The 15,999-nt window shown below is 34.7% G+C and overlaps 1 protein-coding gene across 1 annotated transcript; it reads right to left on the reverse strand.

The window, feature by feature from the left end:
• Window positions 1–9,203: 9,203 nt before the first annotated feature.
• LOC106443346 lies at window positions 9,204–10,196 on the reverse strand. The gene is made up of 3 exons (XM_022697444.2): window positions 10,104–10,196; window positions 9,768–10,028; window positions 9,204–9,675 (listed from the first exon to the last, which is right to left on the reverse strand). Exons 1-3 carry the CDS (start codon window positions 10,161–10,163, stop codon window positions 9,496–9,498), a joined length of 501 nt encoding a protein of 166 aa, XP_022553165.2. The 5' UTR covers window positions 10,164–10,196; the 3' UTR covers window positions 9,204–9,495.
• Window positions 10,197–15,999: the final 5,803 nt, after the last annotated feature.

Consider the following 15,999-nt stretch of genomic DNA (forward strand, 5'->3'; position numbering starts at 1 on the left):
ATATATTTCCTCACAGATTAATGCTACCAAAACAAAACTTATAATTAGTATTACTGAAATGTTCTTTTATTTTTCATATATATGTAGTTGTCTATAATATTTTATAATTACAGAAAAAAATATATAAATAATATTTTACAAATATGATCTCGAGATTAGAAAGAAATTAATTTTTCTTTTTAATAAAAAATTAAATTTAGTATATTGAATTCTTTTGTTTCAAAAAAAAAAAATTAGTTAACCCTATATATAAGACAAATAATAATATAAGAAAAATATAATTATATCAAGTAAAAGCATTGATATATCACACGTGTCCTTTAAAAACACTTTTGCTTAAAACCCTAATATTCTAAATTTAACCTTTTTAATGTGAGTTTAAGTTCGTTTACTATATAGATAGATATTCTAAATTTTCTTACAACTATCTTATTAAAAAGAGTATTTTCTAATGTTTATCAAAACATAAACATGTGTTTAACGATGAAGAAATTCACATATGAAGAAAATTATCTAAGAGATTGTAAAAAGCAACAAACTGGTGTTGTGAAAGAGCTAACCTATAGTAATCGAAAGTGTTATGTTTATTCTATAAAAATGTATTAATAATCCTTAAAGTTTTTTTTTAAACACGGAAATTCGTATTGTTAAATCTTAATCAAGTAAAAATATTTATAGACGGTTATTAAATATTTTTTTCATAGTGTGTGATTTTATAAAGTTTAATAGAGTATAGATAGTGCAGAAAATTATTCAAAAATATATATGTAACTAAAAATTAATAGGTCGATGATCGGTGCTCCAATTATGACCAATCTATAGGTCCACGTTATTGTGTTTAATCAAATAATAAACATCAACTTAATCTGTGTAAGTAGAGAATGAAAAAGACAAACGAAGAAGGGATCAAGAAAGGACAATGATCATCGGTTTGTAATATAATATCTATCATCATGCAAGTCATAACAAAGAATGATGATCATATATAATCAATTTGAATACAGGGCTCTCTTTTGGAACATATTTAAGAGGTGAGCATATTTGGAACGATTGTGCATTAGAGAGTGATAATTTTGTGAGAAGTCAATCTTGAATGATTGTGAAGATTACTAAAGAGATTCACCAACAAAATTGAGTAATAAGGAATACTTTGATAGTGAGAAAAGATTGTTTACCTCCAGTTTCCACAGGGGTGGTAGGAGGTTGGTTTTCCATTCTCCAATGGTACGTGTAGTAGCGGTTCGATCGTGTGAAAGAGGACTTGTCTCTATGAGGAAGATGGAATATGGATGTGATTAACTCTTACGCTTGGAAGTATTTTTAATCATATCAATTCGGTGCAAAAACGTTCGGCAATCACGTTCGTTTATGGAAACATAATATTATGTTTTCTATTTTACTTAATGTGATCATAAAGAATGTTTTGTTGGTGATTGAATATTTCGTGATTGAATATTATGTTCAATTTCTTATGTTTGATTAGCCGGTTAGTAGATTATATAATCAATCTTAGAGTTAATGGCGTGTATCCTTATTATTCCATAACTACTATTATTTTACCAAAATCATATAATTTTGTATGATGTTACATGTTTGCCTAAAATCAAAACCGTAGATACTCTCGAACACATTTTTTCTTAAAACAACCAAATTCGTGAAAGCCTCAAATCCAACAAAACTAAAATGTTCAAACATCAAACTTGAAGTAAAAACACTAAGTAGAGACAACATATATGTAAGAAGGATAGTTTAATGGTGCAAAAACAAAGTCTGAGACTAAAAAAAAACAAAGCGTAGAGTTTTAGTAACCATAAAAACCAACATGTAACACATCCTAGCCACTTCTTGCTCGCTTGGGATCCTCTGCATCAGCCTGACCAGCAGCCCTCTTCACACTCCCAAAGAATGTGGAAGGACCATCACCAGCAACTTCCTTGTCCAAAGTTTCATGTGCGTCTGGTACAGCCACATTTCCTTCGAAATTGGCTTCAACTTCTGGAACTTCTGGAGTGAGCACCTTTGTCACAGTCAAAGCTTGGGTCTGGCCAGTTAAATTGTGATTTGACACCTTCACAACGAATTTGCGGGTCTGTCCTATGGTATCGATAAGAGCTTGAGGTACCGGAACCAAGTGATCATCCCCTACATCCTCATTGGCCTACACAAAGTAATCAATTGTCACTATATACCCCTAATTATCTTGGAAAATACAGTTCTAAATAACAAAAGCACACGGGTTTGTAATTACCTCGAAATAATCCTCAACCAATTCAGAAGCTTTCTTACCAGATAACTCATATGCAGCACCACTAAGGAGCACAAAAGACGCTTGATCATCATTATCATACACGGAGATCTTCGCCAAGTACCTGTGTCATAAGCAGAGTAAGAATAGTGCATTGAAGTATGAGTTTAAGTAGATCTGAGTCACTTACTGTGCAACACAAACAATTTCGGTTTTCCCACATTTCTTACACATAAGGCTAGTAGGCCCTTTGGTTGCCTTAGTGTGGCACCCACCACAGCCTATGTAATACCATGATGAGCCGTGCGCAACATCTCCAATGGTTGCTATGCACTCAAACCAAGCAACCTGCAAAATGGTAAACGATTAAATAAGCAATCAAGATAATCATATTAGATGTGTCACCAATTGGTACTGAACAACCTTCGCATCTTCCTGCTTCATATAGGAGAATAGCTCACCTATGGTCACTGTCTCAGTCTTAGTGACAATGTCTGCGTCAACTCTGTTAGCAACATCTAGATTCATGTTCATCCTGAAGCCAACGTACAAACATCAAAAACAATGATGGAATAACGACTAACAATTCTAAATAAAAGAAAGATTACCAAGTGAGATAATCTCGGGTTGCTTGGACATCAGTGTCCAAAAACACACGTGATGGCGTCATGGAGGAGAGAGCTAGAGCACCTGTAACAAATCCATTGTTATAAGACAGATGAAAGTTATAACGTAAAATGTGATGTAAAATTTTCCATAACAGAGCCTATTGGTTACTCATAGCCAATACGCTCAACTTCTACCAAATACAGTTCTATTCCTCAAAGCCAACCTAACCAGATAATATTCCCTGACCATCCTATGTAATTCTAAAAAATAAGAAAAATTGCTAATACAGACCTCCAAGTCGCTTTGGGTTCAAGGTAGTGACTAAAATAACACGTGCAGTTCCTCCAGATGCTTTGAATCTCTCACTGAAATCAGAGGCAGCCTTGTCCCATAGGTACAACTTCATCACTGGATCGCTATAACATACAAAAACATGTGTGAATAGAGAGACAACTCAGGAATATGAAAATAATACAGATTAGCTAACTCATGTGTTTGAACATGAAGCAGAACTCGGCGCGAAGAAGCTATTTCGGCATCATCTAGCACGAGAGTGTCACTGAGAACATGCCCATTCACAAGCTTGATATGGCCAACATAATCTGCAAAATAAAAAACAAACTCAATGCTTTATATATCATAAACACACAATGTAACCAAAAACGTAAGTATGGATCTTAACACTATCTTAGACAAAGAAGGCTGAATATATCTGATCGAATTAGATTAAAATTATCCTATATACCAGTGAGACCTTACCATAAAGATCCCCTCTCAAGTCGCAGGCAGCATCGAACTCCTCATATCCATGGAACCGGAAACGGTCCTCAGGGAAACATGCCGAACTGTCCTCTAGATCAGAGAGGACAGAATTCGATGAGAATGTGATGGTGAAACTTGGATCCGCAACACGATACAAAGTCTTGTTGTTAGCCCCGAAAAAACTGTTGAGTCTGTAAATGCCACCAGCTCTCATGTGTGGCAAATAAGTGTCTATCCTCCCAGCTGGGATGAAACCCTGAATGACAGTCTCCTGTTATCATCATAATAAAAGAAATTAATCAAAAATGCTAGAGATGAGATCTTAGAAATGCATCAACAACAAAATTATAGTTTATTGTAATATCAACAAAAGCAAACACTTGCTATGAATGCACTAAAGTACAAAATAATAGAACAATAAGTCTGATTCTAAAATGTTTATCAGCATCATTTCTAAACTAAATTGTAATATAGAACTCGGTTTATACCTCTTGGTCGATGAGAAGCATCTCGAGACCTAGAAGCACTTTTGTCACAACATTTCGAGCTTCCCAGAAATGGATCAACTGAAACCTCGGCTCGCCGTCATGAGCTCCGTATTTCACACCTTTGAAAGCCACAACCTCGGACGAGACAATGACCTTTCCCTTGGCGCCAGAGGAGACAACGGCTTTGCCTCTAACACCTGAAGAGACACCAGTCTTCATACCTGCATAAGAATACGAACGTTGCCATCAACAAAAAGGAAACTAAACTCCGCACCACAATTTCACATGCTTTTATATTTTCTGTAGTATAAAAACTATATGCCATAAAAAATCATCTTATTCATCTCGTTATTTTATACCTCAAAGCTTTAGACTCTCTATTTTTTTAAGGTAATCAACAGAGTCTATAGTTTTAAACCTCAAAGCTTTAGACTCTCTAATTTTTTAAGGTAATCAGACGGACTCTATAATTTCATAAGGAAATGATAAGGGTTCTCACCATTGGGGTTTCTCGATTTAGGTACGCCGATCAAGATACCAGAAGAGACAGAGGTCTTTCCGCTGAGTTTGGTCAAACCGGAGGTGACCGACGCTTCGCCTTTGGCTTGCTTCGAGTGGGGGTCGCTGATCGAGTGGTCGAGAGAGACATAGGGTGTTCCGATGAGCTTGATCGGTCCGGGAGAGGAGTCAGTCTCAACGGCTTTTGGTTTCTCTGAGGTGGATTTTCCGTTGGAATTCATTGCAGCGAAGCTTAATCGAAATAAAACTCGGATTAAGAGTTGTGTAAACAAAATCTGAAGGAGAAAATGCAGACTAAGAGTTTTATAAAGAAAATCTGAAGGGGAAAAGCAAAACGAATCCATAAATGAGAGTAGAGAGAGAACGAAGTGGAGGATGTATTGATTGGTTAGGGATCAGATCGTGAAACGGATCAAAGGAGAGTCAGAGGAAAGGGATGAAGAATCGTCAAAGGGGATGAAGACTCGATTTGGGTTATTAGGGTTTGAGAAATACGAATGGGAGAGGTCGGAATGGTTTGATCGCCGTATGTGTCTTGCTATGGTCTGATGGGTTTTAGGCCCATTCGTATCAAACACAGTTATTTTTAAAAAAACACGGTTGAGGCCCAAGAAAAGCAACACACATCTGAGATGGCAAAAACACCTTCTCTGATTGGTTGATTAAAATTGCCCATGTGGACAGCCTGGTTGAGGAGGATATCCTCCTTTTATTACTTACTAGGTCCGTGTCCGCGCTACGCGCGGATAATGTGGTTTTATAATTTTCCTTTTAAGTTTATATAATATATGATATCATTTGATAAATTTGTTATAAAGAATTTACAAATTTTTGAGCCTGAGAAGTAGGTAGAGATCATGTTGTCCCTTTATTAATGTTTTGTTGATGGTCTCCTTTGCCCCCAAAGCTATATTTACAACACATCAATCTGAAGAGTTTGTGGTTTTATTCAGAAAAGCAAAAAAATATCATAAGAAAGCATGTAGACAGTTTAACTTTAGAAATACCATTTAATATAAGACTAACTTGAAGAAATCTAAAAATCTTTTAGCTTCATTCTAAACCTAACTTCATTCTAAACCTAACGATCAAGCATTTTGTTATTTTTTTAAAAAAAAAAAAAAACTTAAAAGTAATATACGTGAAGTTTGTAGAGTGTAGAGTAGCGTACCATGAAATATCCTATAGACATAAATAGAAAATTGTGGGATGATGGTTCGAGTTGGGCTTGAGATGCCATCTTCTAGTTGGTTAATTTCACCACTGATGTGATGTGTTGGAGATGGCTCTAATCTGTTAATAAAATATGAGTTTAGTTAAATTTGCAACATAGTGGTTGTATGCTGGTTAGTGATGTTCACTTTTATTTTTAGTAGTGAATATGTGATTGTCTGTTTTATAGATTCATAACCTTATTTATTTTCTTTTTTTTTTTAACAACATTTACTTTGTTTTGTTATGGTCTATATAGATGTGTTTTACCTTTAGTTTGGAACCACTGCATGTACTACTTAATCCATGCAGAGGTGAGTTTTGGCTTCCCTCACTCATGATGGATCTCCAATGCATTCTCCATTCACTGCTTGTTTGTCCCAAAAAAAAAGATAATTCGGTAGTTGTAGATGGTGGAGTTGTTGTCGAATTTTTCTGCCTCAGTGTTAATGCTCTTGTCTTTTGGTGGGCTATGACAGAAATTAATTCCATAATTGAAATGATTCTAAATATAGTCTAATCATATTGTAAAAATGATAGTAATTAAGCATGTTTTTGATTTGTCAAAATTTTAATATATTAAAAATTTTATTTACCTTATTTTTAACAAAAAAAAAGTAATATGTCAACACAAAATTAAGATAGCTTGAAATTTTTGGTTTCCATTTCTTGGATACCATTACATTGATTGATTTCCTATTCATGGGTTGCATATTTGTTTTTGTTTTTCAGTTCATAGTAATGTATGGTGTTTATATTTGGTGAGTGTATATATGTTGGATCGTTCCGGTATTAGAGTTTTCATGTTAAAACAGTATATTTGAGTTCGTATGACTTTTTTCAGTAATTGTTTTAATTTGCATATATATAATGTAATGTATGTTATTTGCATATATATAATGTAATACGGATTTGTAACTGTATTTTTTTGTGACCTAGCTTCCTTTTTTCCATAGACGTTTTTATAAATTATACAAATAACAGGTATGCATATTTTTTTTCCTTTAAAAGTCGTTTTGATCCCCAAAATACTTAAGAGCAAAACTCTGCATCCATGGTTTCCGCTATAACCATATTAGAAATTTACTCATTACATGCCTCATTAGAAACTGAAGCTTACCACAGGTGGCTTTGCCTATTGAGTATATATATTCAAGATTACATTGAACTGAAAATAATGACTGAAAATCGCGTAACATATGTGTATTTGTGTGCATGGAAGTCTTATCTAAAACATTAACATGCAACTATTCATATTCTCATTTTAAATTATTTTTTTTCTAAGACATAGATTGGTTGTAACCCATGTTCAAAAAGGCAAGTAGCCGTTGCTGTGCCCGGAAAGTTTTGTGTGAGGATGGATTTCAAACTCATGTCTTGTTGATTTGTCAATTCATCTCAAACTTCAATATATTATATAATAAAGTGAAGTGTGGAGAACTTGCCTCATATGCTTGTGTTTGCGTTGTATGATCACAAAATTTGCATTTCTCACATAATAATCTTGATGACTGATGTTGCTTAATCATAGCTCATGTATCTAACAAAGTAGTTCCTTTCTATGTGAATTCAGTACCGCTTGCATTTGAAAAAAAAAGAAGAATATGTTGTTATATGATGTTACCGGCCTGAAGTCAATGTGTAAGAACGTATACTCTCTGCTTCTGCACTTCTGATTATAATGAGACTGGATACTATAAAATATTTAGTACATAGACACAGGAGAGTCCTGAGAGGCATATCACAAAATATACTTGCTTGAAATTACTTTGTTTAGGAAATTCGATCCTAAATTTTACTCTATATAAAAAGAGTCTAGAATCTGAACGCCTAGTGTATGAAACAAAATCTCTGAATGTTTTTTTTCTCCACCACCAAAGAAACAAAAACAGAATTTGGTACCGGAATCACAACCCCTCCAGCCTCGCCCAGAACAGAACATCATTTTTCCCTCCTCAGCATTTGAAAATCGACGGTATAGTCAATCCACAATACAAGTGTGGACCACCTGTAAGGATGGATCCAACCGGGTTCCCTGACCCGAGCGGTCTCCAAGCTACCACCTACGCTTTTGCCAGCTGGCAAGTCATCTGCAACATAACCAAACCTAAACCAAAAGATGCTCGTTGCTCTCTTACTCAGCCTTCTACAACGACTCCGCCATTCTTTGCAACACTTGCGCTTGCGCTTGCGAAGACATCGACACCGACATATGCAACGCTAATGCTAGACAGCTTCTCCTCTCTCCGGACTCTCTCTTGGTACCGTTTGAAAACAGGACGCTCAAGGCAAAAGTATGGGCAAAGAGGAAACACATGGCTTTCCCTAAGAAGCTTCCTTCTCCTGACAACTGTGGAATCAGTTTAAACTGGCATGTTAACTCGGGCTACGCTGATGGATGGTCGGCTAGGGTAACAGTTTTTAACTGGGGAGCTAATGCAGTGGGGACTGGTTTGCTGCTGTGGATTTGGATAAAGCTGGTTTAGGGTATGAGAATGTTTACTCCTTTAATGGGTCAAGAGTTCCACCTAATAACCAGACTATTTTCTTCCAAGGACTTCGTGGTATCTTCTTGATTGGTCTCACAAACGGGACGCATCCTGCGAGAGAGCCTAAGGTTCCAGGGAAAATGCAGTCGGTTATATCGTTTAAAAAGCATTTGGGGACTTTGAATATCCGAAAAGGAGATGGGTTCCCTAAGAGAGTTTTCTTCAATGGAAAAGAGTGTAAGCTTCCTAAGTTCTTTCCTAAAAAGAGTACCGGGTTGAGGTTATCTGGTATTGGATTCTTGCCCTTGATTCCCCTCGTGATCATGTGTTGGTTTTAAGAGGTGTTTAGGTTTGTATTAGTTATTTATGTAAGTTGCTTTCTGTTTAGCCATGGTGAAGGGACTTGAAGAGAATTGTTATGTATATTTAAAAAATTTGTGTGGTCCAAGAAAATTGTATCCATTAGTCAAAGTAACTGATGCAGAATAAGTCGCACTGAACACACTTTTGCCCTTACTACAAATTGTGTCTCTATCTAAAAAATCTATTGGTAATGACTCTGGCACATCAAAATACACAAAAGTCCAGTGGCTGCAAAATGCATAGGGTGCAACTGAGGTGAGCCTTAGTTAATTATGTAAGTTGCTTTCTGTTGAGCCATGGTCAAATAACTTGAAGAGAATGTTTATATATCTCTTTATTCAAAGATTTGAGATTGAATAAATAAACTTGTAATCCATCAATGTGTTTTTTAATACATTTTTGTCCATTACTACAAGTTGTGCTTTGGTTTAGAAGATCATATCCTGCCAACTCATTTGCACACATTTTTTCTTCATAAAAAATATTTAAAACTTCTACAACAGTAAATGAGCATTATGAACTTAAGAACAGTCTATTTCCTTCTTCATTTTCCCCTTTGGTAAATACAAAAAAAAAATACAAAAAAAAACATCTTGTTGTTCATATATAAATGCAACACCAAATTTTATGAACAGCTTACAAATATGGTTTTTTTTCTTGCGTGTATTTGTGTGTATATGTTGGGAGTATTAATTCAACATTTCCAGATTTTCCAGATTGCTTTCTACCCAAGGAATCGTTTAAAAAGTTTTATCATGATTCCAAGGGTTTAAGCAAGAGAATAATGAACGTTCGGCAATACTATTTCTTAGCCTACAATAAGAGAGAACACAACACAAGATAAAACTTTCAGGAAGAGAGACACAAAGACAGCCCAGAGAGATAAGAGAAACTTAGAGATAACCTTTCTCAGATATTTCTTGTGAATCTTTATTGCTCCAGAACATGTTTTCTTGGCATCCAAGTTTCCACTCATGTCGTTAAGTATCTAATAGCATCATCACAAGGAAATGGTATGAGGAATGTGATTCACCAGAGTAAAACAAAAGTAAAAAAGAAAGACGTATCAATGTTTTTAACCTTAACAACGTCATCAAGTCCACGAGCTTCAGTCATAAGCTTAGAACTCTTGTCTTTCAAGACACTGGCCACTAAGAAAACAGATATAGGCAAAGGACCTTCCGTGTTTTTTCCACCATTCCTCAGGTTCTGCCTCTCGTCCTTTCCGCATTGGCTCATCGACTTTGGTTTACCGTTGGACACTTCGACTTTCTCACTCCCGCATTGATGCGCCTCGTATACGTGAAAGAGATCTGGGTCGTACTCAAGAGCCCACATCATCTATGGGAAGTAGATTTTGGCATTGAGATCAATCCAAGAATCAATAAGAAGACTATGCTTTATAAGAATCATTACCTCCCAAAGGTACAAAGAGTCACAAAACGAGAATTCTCTTCTGAACTGAACCATTAGCATCCGAATAGCACAGAGGTAGTCACCTCCCCCAGTTTATCTTCATTTCACAAGACCAAGAGCTTGGTTAACAGATGAGTATGTTACATATAGAGAGGCAAAGAAGATGTAGTAGTAGTAGTTATACCTAGATGTTGGTGAAGCTTGGGGTCAATAATCTGAGTAATTGAAGACAAATGAGTAAGTTGAGCTTCAACTCCAACAGATCTACCCGTGCTCCAGAAGTTTCCTCACTTTTCATTTTGAAAAACACAAGAAAACACAAACGTTTAGTACCATACCAAATACATACGACATATTGAAAGTATGGTTTAAGGTAAACCAGTACCAATCGACGCATTAATCTCTCAAAACAAAAGAATGAATCAGCTTCGTCTTCAAGAAGAACAATCATTGGAGAACAAAGATCACTCATTCCTTGACAGTAACCGACATCTTGGTCTATCCAGGCATAAACAGAGAATATCCCAAAGCTTGGACAGATTCTCCTTTTTCTCATAAATTTCCAAAGACCTGTCTGTACGGTTCACATCAAGACCTGACAAATACATAAAACTAAACAACTGAGCGAACTTTTGGAGATAAAAGGAGCCATGATGATGATAAAGTCACACTAACCAATCTGGTGAAGTGATAGGAGCCACTGGATAACTTTCTTATCAACAGGTCCACGACTTGTGAGCTTTTTAAAGAAAACTGAACCATTTGAGTTTGTACCTGAGAGAGAGAAGCAAAATGAATTACTATTAGAAAAAAAAACTTAAGCTAATGGGGAAAAAAGGGAAGAAGATGATATTCTTTCAACGTATATGCAGATACTTTGGTATGGGACTTACCTTATAAACAGGCTCAAACCCACCCTCTCCAAGCTTGTTTGAGAGATTGAAATCTTGAGTTGCACTTTTAAGTTCCGAATAAGTAAATGTGAAAGGCTTTATTTCCATACTAAGCAGCTCTGCGAGAAAAAAAAAAAAAGAACAGTTCTTAAAATGAAGCAATCTGAAAGATGAATATTCCAGTTTGATGCCAAAACATTTTCAGCTCAAGAAAGAAAAAAAGAGTTCTTATTACCTTCATCATCAGTGTACGGCTTTCTTCTTTTTCGTATGATGAAGATACCAACACCCGTAAGGATGCTCAAAAGTCCTAGGCCAACAATAATACCAGTCCTGTTCTTTCGCTTTGATGGTGGCTTATTATCCACAGTTGGTCTAAAATCTGAACAGCAATATGTAACCCCTTGTTAGGTATTTACTCACAATAGAGAGTGAAAATCATCACTGTGTGTTACCTGGCGTTGCACTGACTGCCGATATTATTGGCCCATAAGCCCCCTGAATAGGAATACAACATGTTCCTTTTCCCGCTCAGAAAAGATGAACTTCAAGGTAATTTTCTGTCACATTTGCTTTATATTCTCTATGCACTGCCCTCTTAGTAGATCCACCAGCTGTTATGCGTACATCAAATTCTTTTCCACAAGTCTTCCCTGAAAAAAACACATTTTGCAGTTCATTAGAATCAATGTCGGAGGAAGATTGATTATCTACACCTTGATAAAGTGGTTCAGACCTGGACATAAATGTCAAATCGTCTTCTTCGAACCCCTTTCCAAGAGTTAGAACCTTCCATTTGTATTTCAGCAAACTGAAGTGTTACGGTATAGCCTCCATTCTCGAGCCCCAGGCCATAATTTCTTAGGGAAGATTCAGAAAGTCTTGCTGTCTGAAAAAGCTCTGAGAGAAGGGAGTTAACTAATTAACATGTGTATCTTCGAGAAGCTCTTGGTATCGAGATTAATAGCAATTGAACAGAAAAGAGAGATTAAAAACCTAATAATCCCCGCGAAGAATGAGTCGCCGCCGGACAATCTCTTTAGAAAACGACAAAGATTCAGATTGTCGAATGTAAAGTAAGAAGGCAAAATCGAAGTTAGCCATAACGGAGAAAGGGAGTAGAAAAATAAGAAATGCAGAGAACTTGGTTTGGGGTAATGAGGGCTCGTTTGTATAGCCCTAAATTTATAGTAAGCTGTTGATAAAACAATGAAACGTCTGGATTTGAAGGATGAAGAATAGAGAGGTGGAACGAATATTGAACAAGAGTTTAAAGATCATTGATTGATCAGAAGTTGCCAAGGTAACGCTAAACTCAGAGATATTGACGTGGCAAAAAGCTTGCAACAAAATAGGTTTTGGGCTGGAGATGGGGCTTATAATTTTTACAAAGCCCAACCGAAATGCCCTTTCTAACTCAGAGATATTGACGTGGCAAAAAGCTTATTTTTCATTGGTTGATTTTAAATGAGGACGTCGACATCCTCTCTGCTCACCATATTCCCCTTTTAGAGCATCTCCAAGAGCAACCTTATATTCGAGGTTTACTGAATCTTATATTTGAGGTTTAAGGGTGACCTTCTCCAAGAGTAAACTTAAAAAAAAACCTTAAAAATTTTCAGTTTTTACATAACAGTCCTTGCATTATACAAACCTCAAATAAAAGCATAAAACTTTTATATAATCTAAAATCATACAACAAAAATATTTTAAACAACATTTATTAATAAACTATTACATTTTAATAGCATATTACATATAAATAAAAAACTTAAAAATACATATTAGTTGTGTTTTGTTCTCCAACATCACAATCTCCGGGATTGTCTTCATTTTCAATCAACTTAAGTAGTGATGATGGTGGATCAAATTCATCACAGCGTCCCATTGGATCAAAGAAAGCAAAACTCAAAAGAAAAATCTCAGAAGGTAACAATTCTTCAGTTGACACTTTGGTTTCATCAAATGAACAAGTCATTGGTTTTTTAAAAGAAAATGCATCAGCTAGGGAGAAGAATTTTGAATTAACTCAGCTACATATGCAAAACCAAGCAAAAAAACTAGCCCTTAAAAAAATGCATGAAGAGAATAAAATGTTGCTAACAAACCTAGAATCTATCAGTGATCATACTACTCGTGAGTTTATTCGATCTGAACAAGAAAGAATTATAAAGAAAAGAACTCGAGGACAACAACAGCCTCTCAATGCACCAACTTTTTATGGACAACTTTTTAGTGATATTGAAGGTTCGGGATCAGGTTTACCGGAATATTAGTATAATTGTAATATTGCTTATGTAATTTTATTTTATGAATTTTTAGTTTTTGTATTAACTTGTTTGATGTAATATTGTCTTGTATAATATTTGTTTAATATTATTAAAATATTATGCTTTGTTTTTATTTAATCATTTATATATTTATTGAAATTTATATGTAAAAGTTAAATTTATAAGAATATATAAAAGATATTAAATTGTATGGACTAAAATGATAAACAAGAAAGTTATGAAGATTTTTAAAAGACAGAAAAGTATAAGGACCAAATAAATATGAAACCTCAAATATAAGGTTTTGTACAGTGAAACCTCAAATATAAGGTTTTACTGTACAAAACCTTATAATTTGAGGTTTTGAGGTTGCTCTTGGAGTAGATAAAACCTTATATTTGAGGTTTTAAGGTTGCTCTTGGAGATGCTCTTAGTATAGGTTAGATTATATATGATGATATATATATATATATATATATATATATATGAGACTATTATTATTTTTGAAAAAAGTGACTATTGGGCCCAAATCTATCATCTAACTCAGATCCTAAGAAGATGGGTGGGAAGCAATTCGATAGGCATAGTAGCATCAATGTCAGATTTGGATCAATTAGAAAAGGTAAAACATCGAAGATCTAAGGAGGTTATCGGTACATAGAACAGGAGGATGAAGTAGAGCCCAAGGTGTTGTAAGCACGAGAATCTCGGTCTTGTCTGGTTAGAAGCCCAGATTTCATGGTTCACCAAAAAGTTCAGGACAAAGAGGAGAGAGTATATAAGGAAAGGTAGATGAAGAGTAAAACACACACATACACACATTCACATCTTTTGACATTGAACTCTCCCTAGAAACACTTGCCTCTTTCTTTGTTCACCCCATCACTTGTTGTTCATTCTTGTTATCAATCAATCACCTAACTCAGCTACATCAAAATAAATCCCTTTTTATTTCTTGCTTAACTGAAAAACTACATACATATTCTGAAAAGATTGATATTGGCAGGAGATATTCTGGCCTTTTCAATCGGTTAGTCTTTTTCATCTTTTCTTAATATATAGTAAGCAATTATTCTCAATTAGTTGCAAATAACAAACATTTGACACGTCTCTTTTGTGTTGTTATTTGGAGAGTCGTTGGCTAGATTTTCAAGTTGACCACAATCGTAGAATTTAGACGATTCCTTCTTAGTTATACTACATTTTTCACTGTGTTTTTTTCTTTGACCACATGTGCTAACCGGCTTCGAAGGTCTTGCCGCATATCTCTAAACAACCTTAATAATGATTGCATCGCCTTCGCTTTTGGGCCCTTAAAGTTACTTCAGCATCATCATACTCACGATGTTTCGTTCACCTTCTTAGGTTGTCTACGAAGTTATACATTATATACTCATTACAAGGGACAATAAAACCTCCAGGTCATTTACACCTCTTTTTGAGATATTGATCCATAACCAATTAATAGTAGGCCGTAACACCAACCATGAACAACATGTTTCACACTCATGACCTCTTGTCATTTTCATCCATATGGATCAACATTCTGCATGAAGCAAGTGGCATCATTCCGATGAAATTACATTTGTACTTTTTGGGAGTGTAACGTTCTCACCTCTATGGTAAGAGCACGTTTACGGCCATTCAGTTTTAACAAGTTTACTGCAACTGAACCACTTATCTGAAAGAGTAAAATTTACTCCTTAGAAGTAATTTGAGTGATATAAGTTTTAATATAATTTCTTTTATTCATTATTATCGTTAACCTTTGTAACCGTTATAGACAAAACTGGCCGAAAAATGAAAAATGCTATATCACATAATTTTTTCATTAATAATGCTATATTTTAAGAACTTTTGAGATGTTGGTTATTTGCCAATGTTTTTAAAACTGGACCGACCCGATGGTCGGGTTCGACAATGAACTAATTACATAGAAGGGTTGGGTCTAATAATTGGTTCGACCATGAACTGGTCACGTAGTCGGATTGAATCTTAGAGGTTATTAAATTGATAAAACCATTAAAACTATAAACCATCCATATAACCATATAACTAGTTTATATTTATAATGTTTTATGTTGTAAATTTATTTATATTTTAATTATATATCATATTTACGAACATTACTTTTAAATTTTTACACTAAAAAAACTAGATTATTAAACCAGTTTTGATCCGGTCAAACTATATCGAACCGTGGCCCAAAATTATCCGGTTCAACTTCCGATTCATTTTAAAAACACTAATAACAAATTGTGTCATATCTCTTAGTTTACCGTTCTATTATTAACACTACTGGTGTGTCCGCGCTTCGCGCGGAATGTTTGTTAATTATGTAACATAATGTTTGGTATATGTTATAATATTTGATTTTTCATATTATAAATTAACACTTTTACGTATAGACTACCAAATTTCATTTCAACTATTTCAAATCGTCTCATTGTTGTAGAAGAATGTACCTACATGTCTATTAATCATATATGCCTTTGAAGCTTAGCTATATTTATTGATTTTTTAGATTTATATTGTGTATAAATTTTTGTTAATTAAATGTCTGTTTTTTAATATGTGTATATCAACATTATTATGTTTTTGAATGCGAGTTCTGAATTATTTTATAGCAGTGATCAATAAATATTCAGAAAACATACATTTAGTTTGTGTGTTTGGTTGATAACATGTTTTCGTCCTTTGTTTGGTATTTTGTGGTTCGAATTTGTGATTAAA

Source organism: Brassica napus, chromosome C5, assembly GCF_020379485.1.
Source record: "Brassica napus cultivar Da-Ae chromosome C5, Da-Ae, whole genome shotgun sequence".
NCBI classification, from domain to species: Eukaryota; Viridiplantae; Streptophyta; class Magnoliopsida; order Brassicales; family Brassicaceae; genus Brassica; species Brassica napus.